The sequence below is a fragment of the Pseudoliparis swirei genome, chromosome 3 (assembly GCF_029220125.1).
Source record: "Pseudoliparis swirei isolate HS2019 ecotype Mariana Trench chromosome 3, NWPU_hadal_v1, whole genome shotgun sequence".
Lineage (NCBI taxonomy): Eukaryota > Metazoa > Chordata > Actinopteri > Perciformes > Liparidae > Pseudoliparis > Pseudoliparis swirei.
Window position 1 is genome coordinate 2829550 of NC_079390.1, and position 16967 is coordinate 2846516.

At 40.6% G+C, this 16967-nt stretch overlaps 1 protein-coding gene across 5 annotated transcripts in view; it reads right to left on the reverse strand.

The window, feature by feature from the left end:
* Window positions 1-16967, reverse strand: part of LOC130210325 (ryanodine receptor 1-like) — a 60439-nt gene that overhangs the window by 9248 nt on the left and 34224 nt on the right. For 2 of the 5 annotated variants that reach the window (XM_056440449.1, XM_056440486.1), the window contains exons 71-89: window positions 14856-14943; window positions 14664-14756; window positions 14165-14179; window positions 11627-11797; window positions 10801-10860; window positions 10542-10676; window positions 9385-9497; window positions 9184-9280; window positions 7582-7691; window positions 7442-7493; window positions 7253-7345; window positions 4593-4692; window positions 4430-4509; window positions 4265-4341; window positions 4076-4149; window positions 3289-3369; window positions 3093-3181; window positions 2788-2916; window positions 2606-2710 (exon numbers count right to left, since the gene is read on the reverse strand). In XM_056440449.1, the coding sequence (XP_056296424.1) occupies window positions 2606-2710; window positions 2788-2916; window positions 3093-3181; window positions 3289-3369; window positions 4076-4149; window positions 4265-4341; window positions 4430-4509; window positions 4593-4692; window positions 7253-7345; window positions 7442-7493; window positions 7582-7691; window positions 9184-9280; window positions 9385-9497; window positions 10542-10676; window positions 10801-10860; window positions 11627-11797; window positions 14165-14179; window positions 14664-14756; window positions 14856-14943 (1762 nt within the window). The remainder of the gene's footprint in view (window positions 1-2605; window positions 2711-2787; window positions 2917-3092; window positions 3182-3288; window positions 3370-4075; window positions 4150-4264; window positions 4342-4429; window positions 4510-4592; window positions 4693-7252; window positions 7346-7441; window positions 7494-7581; window positions 7692-9183; window positions 9281-9384; window positions 9498-10541; window positions 10677-10800; window positions 10861-11626; window positions 11798-14164; window positions 14180-14663; window positions 14757-14855; window positions 14944-16967) is intronic. The other 3 variants (XM_056440469.1, XM_056440476.1, XM_056440459.1) reach the window with 3 other exon arrangements.

Consider the following 16967-nt stretch of genomic DNA (forward strand, 5'->3'; position numbering starts at 1 on the left):
CATACGTATGTTATGTTAATGCTTAAATATAAGTTGTTATAATCAAAGCCAGCAGAATCCACAAAGCAGCACACAGCACAAATACAAAAAGCATATTCCTTCTGGTTAATTATTAGTGAATGACATTTGCAACAGAATCCTAACTTTAGTGTTAAATGTGTGCACAAAATAAGTGGATTGTCACATTAAAATGTAGATTGCAACAGCAAATAATCTCACATTAAAAGTGTGTACTCCAGCAGTGGCGGTTAAAAGTAAATCCTTCTCTCAGAAAGTTTTGTAGTCACCTGCTTTTTTGTTATGAATTGAGTGATCTGGATAAAACAATGTTTGTTAGTCACAATAGTCATGTGTGTTTTTTTGTTTTTATTTCCTGGTATTGTGCATAATAGTCCCAGTAATGCTTAACAAAGAAAAATGCTTCGTAGTAAGGAGAATATTGCCTGAAGTCTTGATGTAACAATTACATTATTAATTAATTTTGCAGTAATTTTGTGCATTTTGGGGATTTACATCAAGTGTAACTGTAGATGTTGAATGTTTAGGTCTCTAAAATACTTTTCATATTAATGTGTGATTTATTAAACATGGTTGTGTGTTTACCCGCATACAAAAAATGCTGATTCTATTTTTGTACTCCCTTAATAGCCGTCAAAAATCAGGATGAATTCTGACTAAGATGTTAATAAGTATTTGGTGGTAAATATAGAAGAAGTTTTCAGTTACAGGGTAAAAAATACTTTACAAAAATGGATTTAAAAAAGATCATAAATGTGTTTTAATGTTTCGTGTGGTGTATAAAAGTCTATAATTACATTTGAGGACAAGTTTTCTAAATCAAAGTAAATTATCTAATTTCTCTATAGATTTCTCAGAGTGTGTATTAAAAACAAATTATTTTAAAATAAGCTATGTGCTTAAAGCTTTTGTTTGTTCAGAAGTTTCTTTTTCACGTCACTAAAAGCTTTGTTTTAATTTCTATTGTGTACAGACTCCTGATGACATTTCAAATGAAGTATAGTTATTTTTTGTTTTTGAAAGCAGGTGGGTATAAAACAGCCTGATAAGGGAAACCAACATTGAATAGATTACAAACCAGTAAACACAATACCACATTAATAGATATAAATAAAATGGATACATACTTTACCCTGCATTGACCATGTGGAAGACAGTTTAAATGGTAGATAAATTATTCAGTACAATTAATCACATTTACATATATTCAAACGCTCTAATGCGCTACGGGGCACGTAACGTATGACAAATATATTTACTTTTGTTTAACAATAAAATAATATTTGGGCTCGTACACATCAACACACTATAATATTACACTATAATACAATAATAACGTCACATCTTTGACATACTGCACTACGATTGAAAAAAAAGATTGAAAAAAAAATTCTTCGTTTGTGTAAACATTCCTGGCAATAAACGGATTCTGATTCTGATTAGTTTAGTTTTTTGGAATTTAAACATTTCAAATATCCTCTACGCACTGGTTTACCCTGATATTTAAAAACAAGATGGACCATAAGAAAGAAAATCAGGTCAAGAAGGACTGGAGGGGAAAGTAATATTAAGTAATATTGTGTTAGTCGTCATGTGTCTCAGGAAGTACGGCTCTTAACTGGAATGTACGATTAAAGGGTTACACATGCACAACATTGTGCTAATAGTAAAGATGTGCTATTAGACTCGGGCATCCACAGAGGACGACCTCACCGGGGAGAGAGGAGAAGTCATGTGATTAACCTCAGAATTATTTCACCTTTTATTTGCATCATTTACACTAAAATGTGATTCCGACGTTTCTTTGTAAAATAGTCAAATTGCCTCTGAGTGCATTATATATTGCCTTATATTTAAAAAATATATATTATACACATTATTGTTTGGGAAAAATTTAATTGCCTTTTTTTTCTTTTTTTCTCCAAGCAGACATTTAGACTTTGTCATTTATGAAAAAGCACAGGTGTCATAAAAAACATTCGGTATGTCCTATTCAAGTGTCCCAGTAAGCCATGACATTATTCAGCCATCATTCATATGATCATTCACACCTGTGATTTTCCTGCTGTTGACGCGTAAAACTGTCTTTTTGTGGTAAAAAAGGTTTCCATTCAGATTCAATATGAAAGTGAGGAACGACTTTAAAACTGGAAATACAAATAAATGGTTGAAATACTTCTGGAATCAAGAAATCCACAGTGACTTTGTTCTCTGAATGTGTAAAACCTACATTTACAAGCATAAATAATAAGGCTTGTGACAACATGGAGTGGTTGATACTGGTTTCTGTATGTGTCCAACGTGATGGGAGGATTTAGGGAACTTCCACCAACACGTGTGCTACATTTTGCCCTCACTTTGGTCGATAAGTGAGCCAAAAATATCTAACAGAAATTGACTTGCGAAAAACATTAGGCACCAAAGAGCGTTATGCCTTCATGGTTCCCGCCAATTTCTGTCTTGGTCATAACATCTGTTAATATTTTAAAGTTCTACGACAGATGTATATATATATATCTGTCAATATGGATCATACAGCTCCAGCTAGGGCCAAGCATGACGTGGGAAAGTTGGCGTGTGCGTGTACCTGTGCCAGCTTCATCATCATGTGGGCGAAGACGTGAAGGAACCCGACGATGGCGTCCCACAGCCGGCTGTGGGTCAGGGACTGTTGGTTCCCGGTGCACGGACCCTGGAGAGAGAGACTGTGTGTTACACACACAGAATAAACCACCGTGGAGTGTGAGCTCCTGTTGGCGTTGATTTTACCTGAATGTACTCAGTGAGGCTGTTGAAGATCTGCTTTGCCACAGTCATCGCTTTTGAGAAATTCTTCTTTCCCGGTTCATCAATGATGTCCTTGCCGGAGTAATACCAGTAGAAATCACTGATGGACTCCTAGATGTGGAAAAATGAGAGACAAGTAGAGCATAACATCTGGATAAAAGGTCTATCTCCCTGTATTAAATCGATTTAAAATGCTAAATACAAAGTATTCAGGAGCAAGTCCCATTACACATGTAGTTTTAGTGACTGGTGTTAACTCTTTCATCTTTATTAGTTAAAAGCTGCACCTGGAGTCTGAGGAGGTAATCCACGGTGCAGATGATGATGTTGATGGTGGTCGTGTTGCCCGTCTGCGTCCGCAAGTAGTTCTGGAAATCTGCAGGATCGAGATCGTTTAGGGAAGTTTGTTTGCGTCAATAAAATTCAGAACTTGGTTTGAATTTTTACTTTTTTACTCTGTTTAAAAAGAAAAGTGGTTCTCACCGTTGTTGTGACCTTCACAAAGCAGCTGCAGGAAGCGGAAGAGGTCGCAGGTGAATTCATCGTCTGACATCACCTTCTCGTCTGAGGAAAACAGTTCAATTACATCCTAAAATCAGGTTGAGGTCAGATAACATATGATAATATAGATTATAGATTACTAAAACAGGTTTAATGAGTGTAATCAGTGTGAGGAAAGTAAATACAATAAATTACTCACCTCCAAATGTATTTTAGTAACAGACACCGAGTTCTGGTTTTAAATTGTTTAAAAAAAAAAAAAATGTATGATTTGTGAATTAATCACACTACAATATTTGAAATAATATTAATATAATAAAAGCCTGTGGTCTGGCAATAATCTCACATCACTCAAGTGTTAATATTTAATTATGATATATTTTCAGGAAGATTCATTCATCGATGCCCATTAATTAATATTGTATCTGGCTAGATTAATTTATTTTCTATTTTAATAATTGTATTAAAAGTAACTTTAAAAAAAGAATTACTTTTTTTTCTTCCCATTTGGACTTCAATGTTTAATCTGACACTGAGTTGTCGGCTCCATATTTAGCCCTCCAGAAGGTATACTAAATAAAGGGTTGTACTATGATGCTAAATGTAGTCCACGTAGGCTTAGCGGTCACTTCTTGTGTACTTTAATGTGACATGAGATGAGTAAAGTGTACTTAACAATGTAATATGAGCCTTAAAATGATGCAGGTGGTCTATAAATGGAGATATTAAACACCGGCTGTGGGGTGATGAAAAGAGTGAGTCGACTTACTGGTGCCCTCCTCTGAGACCATGCCCAGCCCCTCGGCCTTGTTCTGCCTCTCGAAGGCGTTCAGATCCAAGACGCTGCAGAGATCACAAACCTTTGTTATCAGACACCCCCCCACTCCTCAAGTTAAAATGGTGTTAATGTTACAATGAAAACAAAGTGGATGAGTGTGTTAATGGACTGAACACTGACCTGCACGTCTGCATCAGTGCCTGGACGCTCAAAAAGAAGCCCACGTCCTTTTTATCCCTCAGGTACTCCAGCATTTTCTGACAACAAAAAGAGGGAGGGGCTTATCCTTATAGGTGCTTTAAAAAAAAAAAGCTAACATGACGAAAGTGTTTTCAGGACACGTACCCGTTGAACTTCGCTGTTTCCACCGTTAAGGATGGAGATGCCCAGCTTGAGGGTCGTAGTCACCATCGGTCCGGTTTCACCTGCATGAAAAAAGAAAAGACTCGTTCATAAGCTCGGCAAGAAGAAAATATAAAATCCCCGTGCAGGCGAAAGGTGCGGCTACCTTTGCAGGCACTGATCATTTGCAGGACCATCTCAGCGGCGCCGCGGTTATGAAGTCTGGACTGCTGGTACAAGAGTCTTTGTTTCTCCATTTCTTTTTCCTGCGGTGGACACAAACTTCATGAGCATTTGCTGCCGTCAAATTATCACGGAGAGAATTTAAATAGATCCGAGTGGACTCTTTCACGTCGGATATTTGATGAAATATTCAGCGGGTTGCACCAGCGATTCATAAATACCATGACTAACTCCAATTGGGAAGTCCTTCCTGCATTAATAGAAACCGCTAGTTTCAAACTAGGGATTTACTAAATTGGGTTTCACAATTAATAGTAGAAGACTTCAGTAATGGGAGCACTCCAGGAGTGTCCATGGAGAGCTGTGTCCAATGGCGTCCGATCTAATGCTAATAAAATCAAATCAAAAATCCAATCTAATGTATTGAATACTTGTTTGATGAATCCTTTGTTGTGAATCTAATCTAAAAGCACTGAAACATTTATGTAAGAATTATATAATCCTTGAACTCTCTGTTGCAACCGGCTCCCGGCGTTCAAATGTCAAAAAAAGTTGTCCAATGCATCTATTCATATTCTCAATTTCAATATGCATTCGCTCTCCTTTCACTCAAGTCCCTAACTTTTCAATATATATTGAAGTCCGAAATCCACTTACCATTTTTCCCTCACGCGGTCTGTAAAATACTTAAAATTAAAATAGTTGTGAATAACAAAAATCGGTGTCATGCTCTTTTCCTTTTTGTTATATCACTTGTCAATTTTATTTTCTCTTCTTAAATTGATGTATTGCGTAACATTGCAGAACACTTTTCTTTTGCATTACGGGTTGTTACTGTACATTGTTCCTGTCTGACTGCACACATTCTTCCACACAACTGTTTTATTAGTCATGGAGTTGTTACTCTACTCGTTCACGTTTGCCGTCTGGAGCAAGCGTTCGACTACAGGAAACAGCGGCAGCAGCGTAGCATTTTATAGCCATATAGTTGACTAAAAAAGTGTCTTTTATTGCAGCAGCCTTGCACACTGGACACATATCACATTACAGGAGCTGTAATCCGTCTGCATCGGAGGTATTCCTTTGGCATTTGCTTTAAATGGTTAGAAAAAATGAATGTACAAATAATAATGATTGAAAAATAAAGATTACTCTGACTCTAAATGGGCTTTAATCTCCATTGGTGCTAATGCACTATATTCCTTATTTATAGATCGTGCCACCTGGGAATGAAATGCCATTTTTCCGAAATAAATATATATATAAATATCTCTGAATTCAGAGGACAAATTGACATTCCTCTGTTCAGCCACATCACAAATCAACGTGTCACATCCCCCCCCACCCCACCCCACCCACTTCCACCCCCCCACCCACTTCCACCCCCCCTCCCACCCACCCACGTATGCCTGTTCATGTCGTACCCGCTATGTGTCGTGCAGTTGGACCTTTTCGAAACTCCCTGACTCTCACTTTAATGATCATGAACTGTATGCACTTGATGTTTGAGACTTTTTAAAGCTACCGAGTGCGTATTTGAAAATATAGCTTTTTAATGTTGCATGTTCTACACTGGCTTTCACTGTAGTCTGTCAGTATGCTATGTGAGTGGGGGAAGGGAACATCGATGAGTCGCATTCGGTTAATGGAGAATGCCGTTATGAACGTGAGAGGGATTACGTGGAGCAATGGGAGAGAAAGAGAAACGGGACAGATATATAAACGGGGAGGGATGACGTCACTAGTCAATGAGTTTGTGTTAAATCACATTCACAGTCGTTTTAATTTGAATGGCCTTTAATAACATGTAATATCATCTCCAGCCGGCCTTTCTTTTAGCATGTCTAACTCCCCAGTTTTTTTGCATTTTTAAATATTTAAATATGTTTGGTTTAAAGCAACAATAAGTGTTGATGGTCAGGCCAACAACAATCTGTTGTAATAGTTGAGCTCCAGTTGCTTTTAACAGGGAAGTCAGCACTTAAAGTGTTAATGAGTCTCTGAGACTCCTGAACTTGTTCAAGGAAATGTGGCTGATCTTTCCTCTCAAGTACAAAGAGCCCCGACTCCATTTATATCAGCTGTGCGGTAAAATTATAGTGTGATTTTTATTACACATTTTTTGGATTTTCGGAATTTTTATCACACGTGTTTTACATTTGTCTCTCAAGCTGAGTTCAAATTTTCAGAAGTGAATTTGAATTAGTCTGACGATTACTATTGTTGGTTATCGTTATTAATATTGTTGAAGTTAAGTTACATTCAGTTTAATCTAATGAGACCCAATCCAGATTTGAGGCACACACAAAAGTGTAAAGAGGACTGACAGTCATTTTGAATTATGGTAAATCGTGCAAGTCAAATAATTGACATCATGTTCCAAATTGAAGCAAAAATTAGGGTACATAGAGTAAAAAAACATCTAGATTGGAGCTTAGAGTTTCTAAATCAAGCCACTCACAAGCAACATATAAAGCAACATGCAGACAGAAGAGACAGAACAGACAGGGAATGAGACCAGAGAGAGAGAGAGACAGAGAGAGGTGCGCTTGTGAAGTGATGTTCTGATAATGAGGTCACTCAAGGTGCGTTGAGAGCTACCGCTCCTGTGTTCCTGGTCCCCAGCCCCCGGCCGCCCATTACCAGTTCTGACTGTCGCACCTCAAAGGACATCTCATCCTCAGCATTTTTCACCATTTCCTCTCTCCCTTCTTCTTCCTCACTAATATGGCAACTCTAAATGAAAGGAAAAGTGAAAAAAAGAGTTAGTGAAAGTGAAGTACAAAATATGATTTTTTTCAAAGTACATCAGGTCCCTTTGCGATGACTCACCTTTGCCATAATTTCTGCATATGCCATATAAAGATGATCTGTATCAAGTTTACTGAAAGTGAGACGGGAGAAGACAGATTGGTAAGCGAGGAATAACGCCACACATTGCAGCACATGACGGCCACGGGGACCCGTCTAACCTCTTTTCTGTAAGAGCGGTACGACTGAAATGCAGAATGAGCTGGTGGAGGGGGTCGGGCTTGGTTTCTCTCTCCTCCTCTTCATCTCCTTCCTCTTGCTTCATGGCTTTCTGGGGTGTATACAAGGTAGAGGAAAGTGAGGGACGGTGTATAGCACACGTGTCAACCACAAGGCCCGCGGGACGAATCCGGCCCACAGCATCATTTCATGTGGCCCCTGACGGCTTGAAAGACACATGATCACCTTTTCTTAAAAAAATTGAGGAAAAATTGCCCATGCTTTTATTTTGAAGGTTTCAAATTAAATGAATTTATGTTGTAATATTAGAGACATTCTCTTACATATAATATTTCTACACCCAAATAAACAATAATCAAATGCAAAGAGAGTTATTCAACAATATGTTTCAGGAGTTTATAAAGATAGATAGATGGATAGATATATACTTTATTAATCCCCAAGGGTAAATTTGTCGTCACAGTAGCAGCACCAATAAACTAAACACACGAGAATAAAATATAAATATAAAATATAAAAAACAGGGATAAAAGATATAGATGTATACAAGTAAAATATAAAATTAAGTATACAGGTCTGTCTCAGAAAATTAGAATATTGTGATAAAGTTCTTTATTTTCTGTAATGCAATTAAAAAAACAAAAATGTCATGCATTCTGGATTCATTACAAATCAACTGAAATATTGCAAGCCTTTTATTCTTTTAATATTGCTGATTATGGCTTACAGCTTAAGAAAACTCTAAAATCCTATCTCATAAAATTTTAATATTTCCTCAGACCAAGTAAAAAAAAAGATTTATAACAGCTGAGTGTTTGTCAAGGCTCAGGAAACCCTTGCAGGTGTTTCGAGTTAATTAGACAATTCAAGTGATTTGTTTAATACCCTACTAGTATACTTTTTTATGATATTCTAATATTTAGAGATAGGATATTTGAGTTTTCTTAAGCTGTAAGCCATAATCAGCAATAAATCAGAATAAAAGGCTTGCAATATTTCAGTTGATTTGTAATGAATCCAGAATGCATGACATTTTTGTTTTTTGAATTGCATTACAGAAAATAAAGAACTTCATCACAATATTCTAATTTTCTGAGACAGTCCTGTATATATATATGTATATAAAATGAAACATCTATGTATATATATATATATATACACACACACACAAATATAATACAATGACTGTGCAAAGTATCCAAAGTAAAATACAAAATAAAATATATATGTATATATATATATACACAACATATATGCATACACAATATAATACGAATGACTGCAGTGTAAAATTAAATTAAATATAGACAGAGTGTGCAAAATGCAAAGTGTGTGTATGTGTGTAGTGTAAATGAAATGTGTGAAGTGCAGATCAACATAGTGTAAATATGAATGTGTACAGTGGTAATAATTATTATGTTATTATTACAGTTATTGCACTAAAAAAAGTGTTTCCGGCCCTTTAAGAGGGCGGCCATGATGCTGATGTGGCCCACGGTGAACATGAGTTTGACCCCTCTGGTGTATAGGGAAACAAACAGACAAACGAAACAAGATAAAACAAGATGTGAGATGACACTCACGGATAAGTCGTTTATCATGCGGTCTTCAAACGAGTAACCCTCGGAGTGGAGCCAGTTGCGTTTGTATCCCTCGAGGAACATGTTTGAAGCTCGATGCCTACGATGCAAAAGGAAAAGACAAACTTAAACACATACCTAGAGTATGTGCTGTATCTTAACACCCGCTACTGTACAGCTCTGACCTCCGTGTCCCGCCCTCACCTTGGGATGTTGTAGAGAGGCGTCATCCTGAAGCAGGCCACCACCGCCCTGCGGCGCTGCTTGGACAGCAGCTTGTGCCACACCATCTTCTTGGATTTAAACGGGTGCTCCGTCTGTACCAGAGAAAGTAGAACTTTAACGAATTACATCAATTCATTTATACTGTGACTTTTTTAAAATGTACAGCAGGAAAGGCCTCCGGTCGTAGTCGTCAAATCATGTTAAAAATAAATGTATACTCTGACTATCAGGGTACTAAACTAGCAGTATGCTTGAAGTAATAATTATTGAGGTTTCCATGAAAATGAGTTAGGACTTATTGCCGTATTGAGCGGTTTAAAGAGCCAAGAAATCCCCTCCACTTTTGTAAAATCCTGGGCATCTGTGAGGTGAAAGATCAGCGACAGTTCATGAATAATTGTGCAATTCTTTCTTTGCTTAATCTGAACGGAGCAGCTGCTGTATTCGTCTGATCGGCCTTATTGAAATGAAAACATGTAGAAGTTTCCCACATTTTTGCACAGAGTTGCGTTTGTATTGAAGATTATCTCTAAAAGTCCTTTTGTTTTTCCTTCAACACCTCTGAAACACATTGTGCTTCTACCAATATTGAGCAATGTAACAGTTCAGCTCCACACTTTCCTTTTATGAGTTGGTTTCATCCTGTCTGCCTGTTTCACTATCACGTCATTCCAGATCCTGCTCCCCACCTGTCAGTCCAACTCCCTTCAGCTGTTCTCTCACCTCGTTAGTCCCTCATTCCCTTCACCTGGTCCGCATGCCCGTCTCACCTGTTGCCCATTCCCTCGTTAGTCCCCGTCTACTCAGGTCCCCTCACTTGTCCTCCGCCAGATTATCTTGTGTTTTCAGCCCTCGTGCGTTACATATTTTGTTGATATATTTCTTCCTGGTCTTTTCCTGAATATTCTGAGTAAATATCATTATTTGCAGTTCTGTCTCTTGAGTCGTGCTATTGGGTCCACCCTAATACTCCCGTGACAAGCAATTTATTGATAATTTCTCACCGTAGTCGAATATTCACATTGAATTTAAATAACACGTACACAGCTAGTCAGGCTGTCGTTCTCATACTCGTACGTTCCGGAGAAACGAGTACGCGTCTACTCCACTTAGCACGACTCCATTTGGGAACTCACCACTTCCAGGTGGTAGAGCACAGCGGAAACCTCCTGCACCCTCTTGACAACTTTCATCGGAGCGTCGGCATCTTCGGCTTTCCCCGCCATCTCCTTGTACAAGGCCATCTGCCAGCGCATGGAGGGGTTGTCCACCTTCCCACAACACAGGGACACACAGCTTTCTGATGTGCACTTTGTGGTTATTATTATGATCACACATCCCGATTCCTTGGATGTAAACACATCCGTGTTGGACCGACAGTCCAGGAGTCTATACCTTGCCCTGGAGATGGAGGTTGTTCTGCAGGAACTCTCTCACTTCTTCATCAGTGTCTCTCTGGAAAGGAAAAGCTTTGATCAACCGTTGTCCCTCTAAAACGGTTTTGGGAGGTAAAACTATTAGATAATGGTTATTAACTTATTACACAAACGTGTCATTTACGTTATGCAAATCAGACGACGGTTGTTTTGGAGAATCACGTTAGGTAACACTTTATATAAAGCTGATGTCTCTAATGCATTAGAAAAGTTATTAAAATTACTTAGAACATGCTTATAGCGCTGTAAAACTCTATTCAGGAAGGCCTTTATGTCTTTGAGTTGAGTTTTATGACTGTCAAATATTCCTTTTTTTAATTATAGTTAGTTTTAACCATGTACTGGCTCTGTGGCACTCTGAGATTCTTGGATCAGTGCCTTACAAATAGATTCCATTACTATTATTATTATTATTAAATCAGTTATAAGCACTACCAAAATACTTCATAATTACTGGTAACTGACATTTCAGTCACATTTTATTTTTACTCAAATCAAAGAATGACCACTTAAGAGTTACTTTCATTCACATTATAATACATCATAACAGTAAATATAATGCGGAGTAAAATATTATACCTTTTACAACAATGATATGATACATAAACTTTATAAATTATTATAAAATGCTTTAACAACTTATTAAGATTATTGTTATAAAGAATTGTGAATATATTTGCGTGATTATAATTCTAATTACAGTGGTATAAGCAGATTATATGGTATTAATGAGTATATAATGCATTATCGACATTGAGACGGTCCAAATTCTGACAAAATACTACCAAAGAGTATCTGATCTTGGCCAAGTTGATGAGCTCCTGATCGGCGGGGGAGCACATGTTGAGGCCGATGGGGAGCAACTTTTTTAAGGCGGCCACGATAAGTGACGTCTGCACGGAGTAACGATCCCCACGCCGTTTCTTCTTGGTGCGTTCGGTGTCTGAGCCTCCGCCCTGAGGAAAGGGACAATAACCAGAAAAGCATTCACAGCATCTCATCAAAACGCCAGAGAGGCGTGGCACGACGGTTTCCACTCGCTCCATATCGAACGCGTCGCAACGTGGACTCAATGTCTGGCCCTCGTTAGCGATTGACTATTGTTTTCCTATAATTCTGGGAGCGACTGCAACATGACAAGAGCAACAAATGCAATTGATTCTGTGTATTTGCGACTGTACGTCACACAAAGTAAACATACAATGGTCCAAACCTCATTTTGATCCAAAACATTGAACGTCATCCTACCTTTTAGTCACGATTGAGCAATATGCAATAATGCAAACGGGTAGATCTCTCCATGTAAAGATACCCAGCTGTATGCACTGGGGATTCCTATTAAACATGTTACTGTCAACAACGTCTCAAGAAAAGAAAGTAAGGGACTACATTTCAATGTCTAGTTTCTGTTATTCCCCAAATATATATATATATATATATATAAATCCTTGTTTCTCTGAGCTCAGACTGGTAAGTAGAGGGAATAGTGAAGATGTGTGGGCAAAGTGGGGATATAGCTGGCTTGGGGGGAAGGGGAAGCTGAAAGGAATTAAAACAGTGATATTGCATTTACAAAACATGCAACAGAAAACAACCCATTCAGCATTCCATGAACAGGAGAAACGAGCACAAAGGGGTTTTCTCTCATTGTGAATTACAGCAGCCCTCGGTGAAAGATTAAAATATTAGATGAAGTTACAGAACGAAACTCTCGAAATCAGTAGCAGGATGTTAAAAAAAAAAAAATCACACGTCTACTGTAAAAACAAGCGGTCTACGGGACATGCGGCTGTGTCGTCTCCTGAACTGCTGTTTCTGTTTCTGTGAGAGTTCAGTCCTTCTGTCATCTGCTCTTTCTGGAGTCCTCCAAAAATGTGCTAATGTATGTGAGAGCATTTACAATATATCCAGTATGTAAATGCATCTTGGTAATGTGAATGTTTCGTCTATTAAATGCATGCTCTGTGGTCCACTGAACTTAACTTAAGACACTCATTAATGTGGCTCGAGTATGTAAACCTTTATCTTGCATTTAAAATAATGGACAGATGGATAGATCTGTTCATTAATAAGAATTCAGACACATACATTAAGTCTGAAAGAGGCTGTACGGCCACTATCAAAGTTAAACATCAGCTCTAGAGTTGTACTAACTCAGTTCACCAGCCAGTGTGTTATGGAAGTCTAGTTTAGAGGAAACAGGGTGCAAAGCCTTTTGGGGGAATGCTATAGTATAATACGAGTGAATTAATGTGTGGTTAGGTCCATGGTCATTTTGAGCACATTTTAAAGAGGGAACCCAACAAAAAATGTTGCACGAAAAAAACCTGCTTCAGTGACGTTAAGCATCGAGTCATGTGTTAGTGTGGATACTAAGGGGGTGTGAAGGAAAGTGAACCATGATGTGCCATGGCATTTCCATGGGAGAGAGAAGAAAGAGCACAGAGAAGACGAACATCATCCCCTAGTGGCAGAAAAGCTGCATTGCAGAAGCTACGGGTCCAACCATCCTTCAGTAGAAAGGAAACAAAGAGACATACTAGAAGACTCCACCTCACCTAGGATCAAAAAAGGAGCAAACTCAGTGACAGGAGGATGGCACTGCGCTCCCACTGCCTCGTTGGGCTTGGTGCGAAGCCCAGTGCCATGAGCCCGACTCTCCAGCTGAGTACTTTCATCAAGCGCCTCCAGACTCCCCCCCTCACACACTGGCAGGACTGGGGATGGCCCGCAGATGGGGTCTGCCCTTTTGTCCCGTGATCCTTTATGAGAATAACGTGCGTTTCTTCCTCGTGCATATTTATTACAGAATATCCTTATGTGTATAATGTTGCACTAGTTAACGCTATTGTAGATTGTAGTTGTGGGTGAGATATGGAGTGTCGCTACACAAGTGTAGAGGCTCGTAATGACAGTGTAAGTGGATCCAAACTCCATCTGTTGCTCCTTTGAAGAGACTTCTGGCGAGGATTTTCACATCCTATGAATATATATATATATATATATAACTGTATATTTAGAGCTAAGACAAATTCTCCACTGAGAACTCGTAATAGCCTGCAAAGTATTCATGACTCAGCAGCTGCAGCTGCGTGTGCGGAGAGAAGCATTCGGCCGTGTCTCGGTGACACGTCTCTCTGACTGGAATGTGGAATGTCTAAAGTGTGTGAGTACTTGTGTGTTTTTTGGGATGTCTTCAGAATGTGTATGTGTGTGTGTGTGTGTGTGTGAGTGCCAGTGCGCTGGAGAGGTTGATGAAAAAGCTCCCCCAAAGTGAGGTGCCATGCGGTCAGCACAGCGGTCGTGCAGGAACAAAGTCTAACCTCTGAGTCCCCGCCCTGGAAACCCAGCCGTGACCCAAAAGAAGAGGACAGGGGACAGCCAAAGAGAGAATATTGTTAACACAGCGGCTATCGTTCGAGAAAAAGTTTAAAACAATTCCGCGGATTAATATCAAAACCTCCAAAAAGTTACAGAAGGCGTGACTATATTTAATGTAGCCCAATAAACAAAGACATTAAAAAGAGAAAATGTGCAAAATCAGAAACAACGAGGCACCGAAACCCTGCACCGGGGGAAGATCGTGCCTTTCTGTTTCAGATTTGGGTTTAAGTCAATGGTTTGAATATCCTATAGCCAAACTAAGCGTGGTAATACTTTAATAAATGCCGATTTATACCTGGCTGAAAATAGTTGGTAAAGTAACAAAATCTTGAAAAGAAAACGAGGGTTCAAAGAAAGAAACGCGTACAGTTGTGACGCAATACGCCTGACGCTCTACCAGCACCGCGGGCTCGCCGCTTCCGCCTCTCGTGAACTCACCTTGCTCATTTTGCTCTTGCTGTCGGCGGTGAGGAACGACATGTTATTGATCTCATTCATCACAACAAAGTTCTGCTCCTCTCGTTTGAAGTTCTACAACGGGGGGGAGAGAGAAATTGGAAACGTACAGTAACATACAGGATGAGAGCTGAAACAAAATGGACGACGTTCATACAAAATGATAATACTCACGTGAGATTTGGACCAGAAAATGAAAACCTCTCCGACGATCCGGAAGAGCTCTTCTGCGTCGGGGTCTGGGCATGTCAGCCACCTCGCCCTGCGGCAGAGCAACGCTCGGCTCGTTATCATACATTTCAATAAAAAGTGCAATGTGTTTAAATTCTGCTTGTACGAGGCGAGGCTCACACGTGGGAATGTATATAACATGTTGGTGTTTGTAATATTCAGGGTTCATACACGTGTTGACCAATGGATTTAGAGAGCCACCCTGCGAGCGACGGAAAGAAAATGGCGCAAATCGAATCAAGCGGAAGACTTGCTCTTCTATCAATCTCTCCTCTCCTCCTTCTCTTCCTCTATCTCTGCAGCCAAAAGCTCGTTCTACCTGACCAAAATTCAGTCTTCCTTCTCTAACCCCAAAAAACTCTTCTCTATCTTTTCCAACCTCCTTGATCCCCCCTGTCCCCCTCCTCCTTCCACCCTTTTGCCGAGCCACTTTGTCGACTACTTTACAAACAAGATAGACGACATACGCTCCTCCTTTACAAATCCATCTTCTATCACCTCACCAACACTAACTTCTTCATCCCCCTCTCTTTCCTCTTTCACCCCCTTGTCTCCCAATCAAGTTCTTAGCTTGGTGACCTCCGCCCGACCGACCACCTGTGCCCTTGACCCCGTCCCGTCTCCCATTCTCCAGGCTATTGCTCCTGATCTTCTGACCTTTCTCACCCATCTTATTAACAGCTCCCTCTCAACTGGCTGTTTCCCTAACTCTCTGAAGGAGGCGAGAGTCAACCCTCTCCTGAAGAAACCCACGCTCGACCCGTCTGAAGTCAGCAACTACAGACCGGTCTCTCTTCCTTTTCTCTCCAAAACTCTGGAGCGAGCTATCTTGAGCCAAGTGTCCTCCTATCTCCACAGTAACAACCTTCTTGACCCTCACCAGTCTGGATTCAAGGCCGGCCACTCGACAGAGACTGCCCTCCTTGCCGTCTCTGAGCAGCTTCACACTGCTAGAGCAGCCTCTCTCTCCTCTGTCCTTATCCTTCTAGACCTTTCTGCAGCATTTGACACCGTGAACCACCAGATCCTTATCTCTTCTCTTCAGGACCTGGGGATCTCAGGCACTGCACTCGCTCTTTTCTCTTCCTACCTTAAAGACCGCACCTACCGGGTAACTTGGAGAGGATCTGTGTCTGATCCTTGTCCTCTCACTACTGGGGTTCCTCAAGGCTCCGTCCTGGGTCCCCTCCTCTTCTCTCTGTACACAAATTCTCTCGGCTCTGTCATTCGCTCGCATGGCTTCTCCTACCATAGCTATGCTGATGACACCCAACTGATCTTCTCGTTTCCACCGTCCGAAACACAGGTGGCGGCACGAATCTCTGCCTGTCTGACTGACATCTCTCAGTGGATGTCTGCTCACCACCTGAAGATCAACCCTGACAAGACCGAGCTACTATTCCTTCCAGGAAAGGCTCCCCACCCACGACCTGACTATCACCTTCAACAGCTCTGTGTTGGCCCCTACCCTGACTGCCAGGAACCTCGGGTGACACTCGACAGTCAACTCTCCTGACGGCCAACATCGCTGCGACGACGCTGCTCCTGTAGGTACATGCTGCACAACATCAGGAGAATACGTCCTCTTCTTACTCAGAAGGCGGCGCAGGTTCTGATCCAGGCTCTGGTCATTTCACGCAGTGACTACTGCAACTCCCTCCTGGCTGGTCTACCTGCTAAGGCCATCCGACCCCTGCAGCTCATCCAGAATGCAGCAGCTCGACTGGTCTTCAGCCTCCCGAAATTCACCCACACCACTCCGCCTCCGCCTCTCCACTGGTTACCGGTGGCTGCTCGCATCCGCTTCAAAACACTGGTCCTGGCGTACCGTGCTCTAGACGGATCGGGCCCCGTCTACATCCGGGATATGGTCACACCGTACACCCCGCACGTCGCTCCGCTCGGCAACAGCCAACCGACTTGTGACTACTGCACCTCGAGCTCATCACTCTACATCCAGACTGTTTGCTGTCCTGGCTCCTCAGTGGTGGAACGAGCTCCCCACTGACATCAGGACAGCAGAAAGTCTCTACATCTTCCGTCGGAGACTGAAAA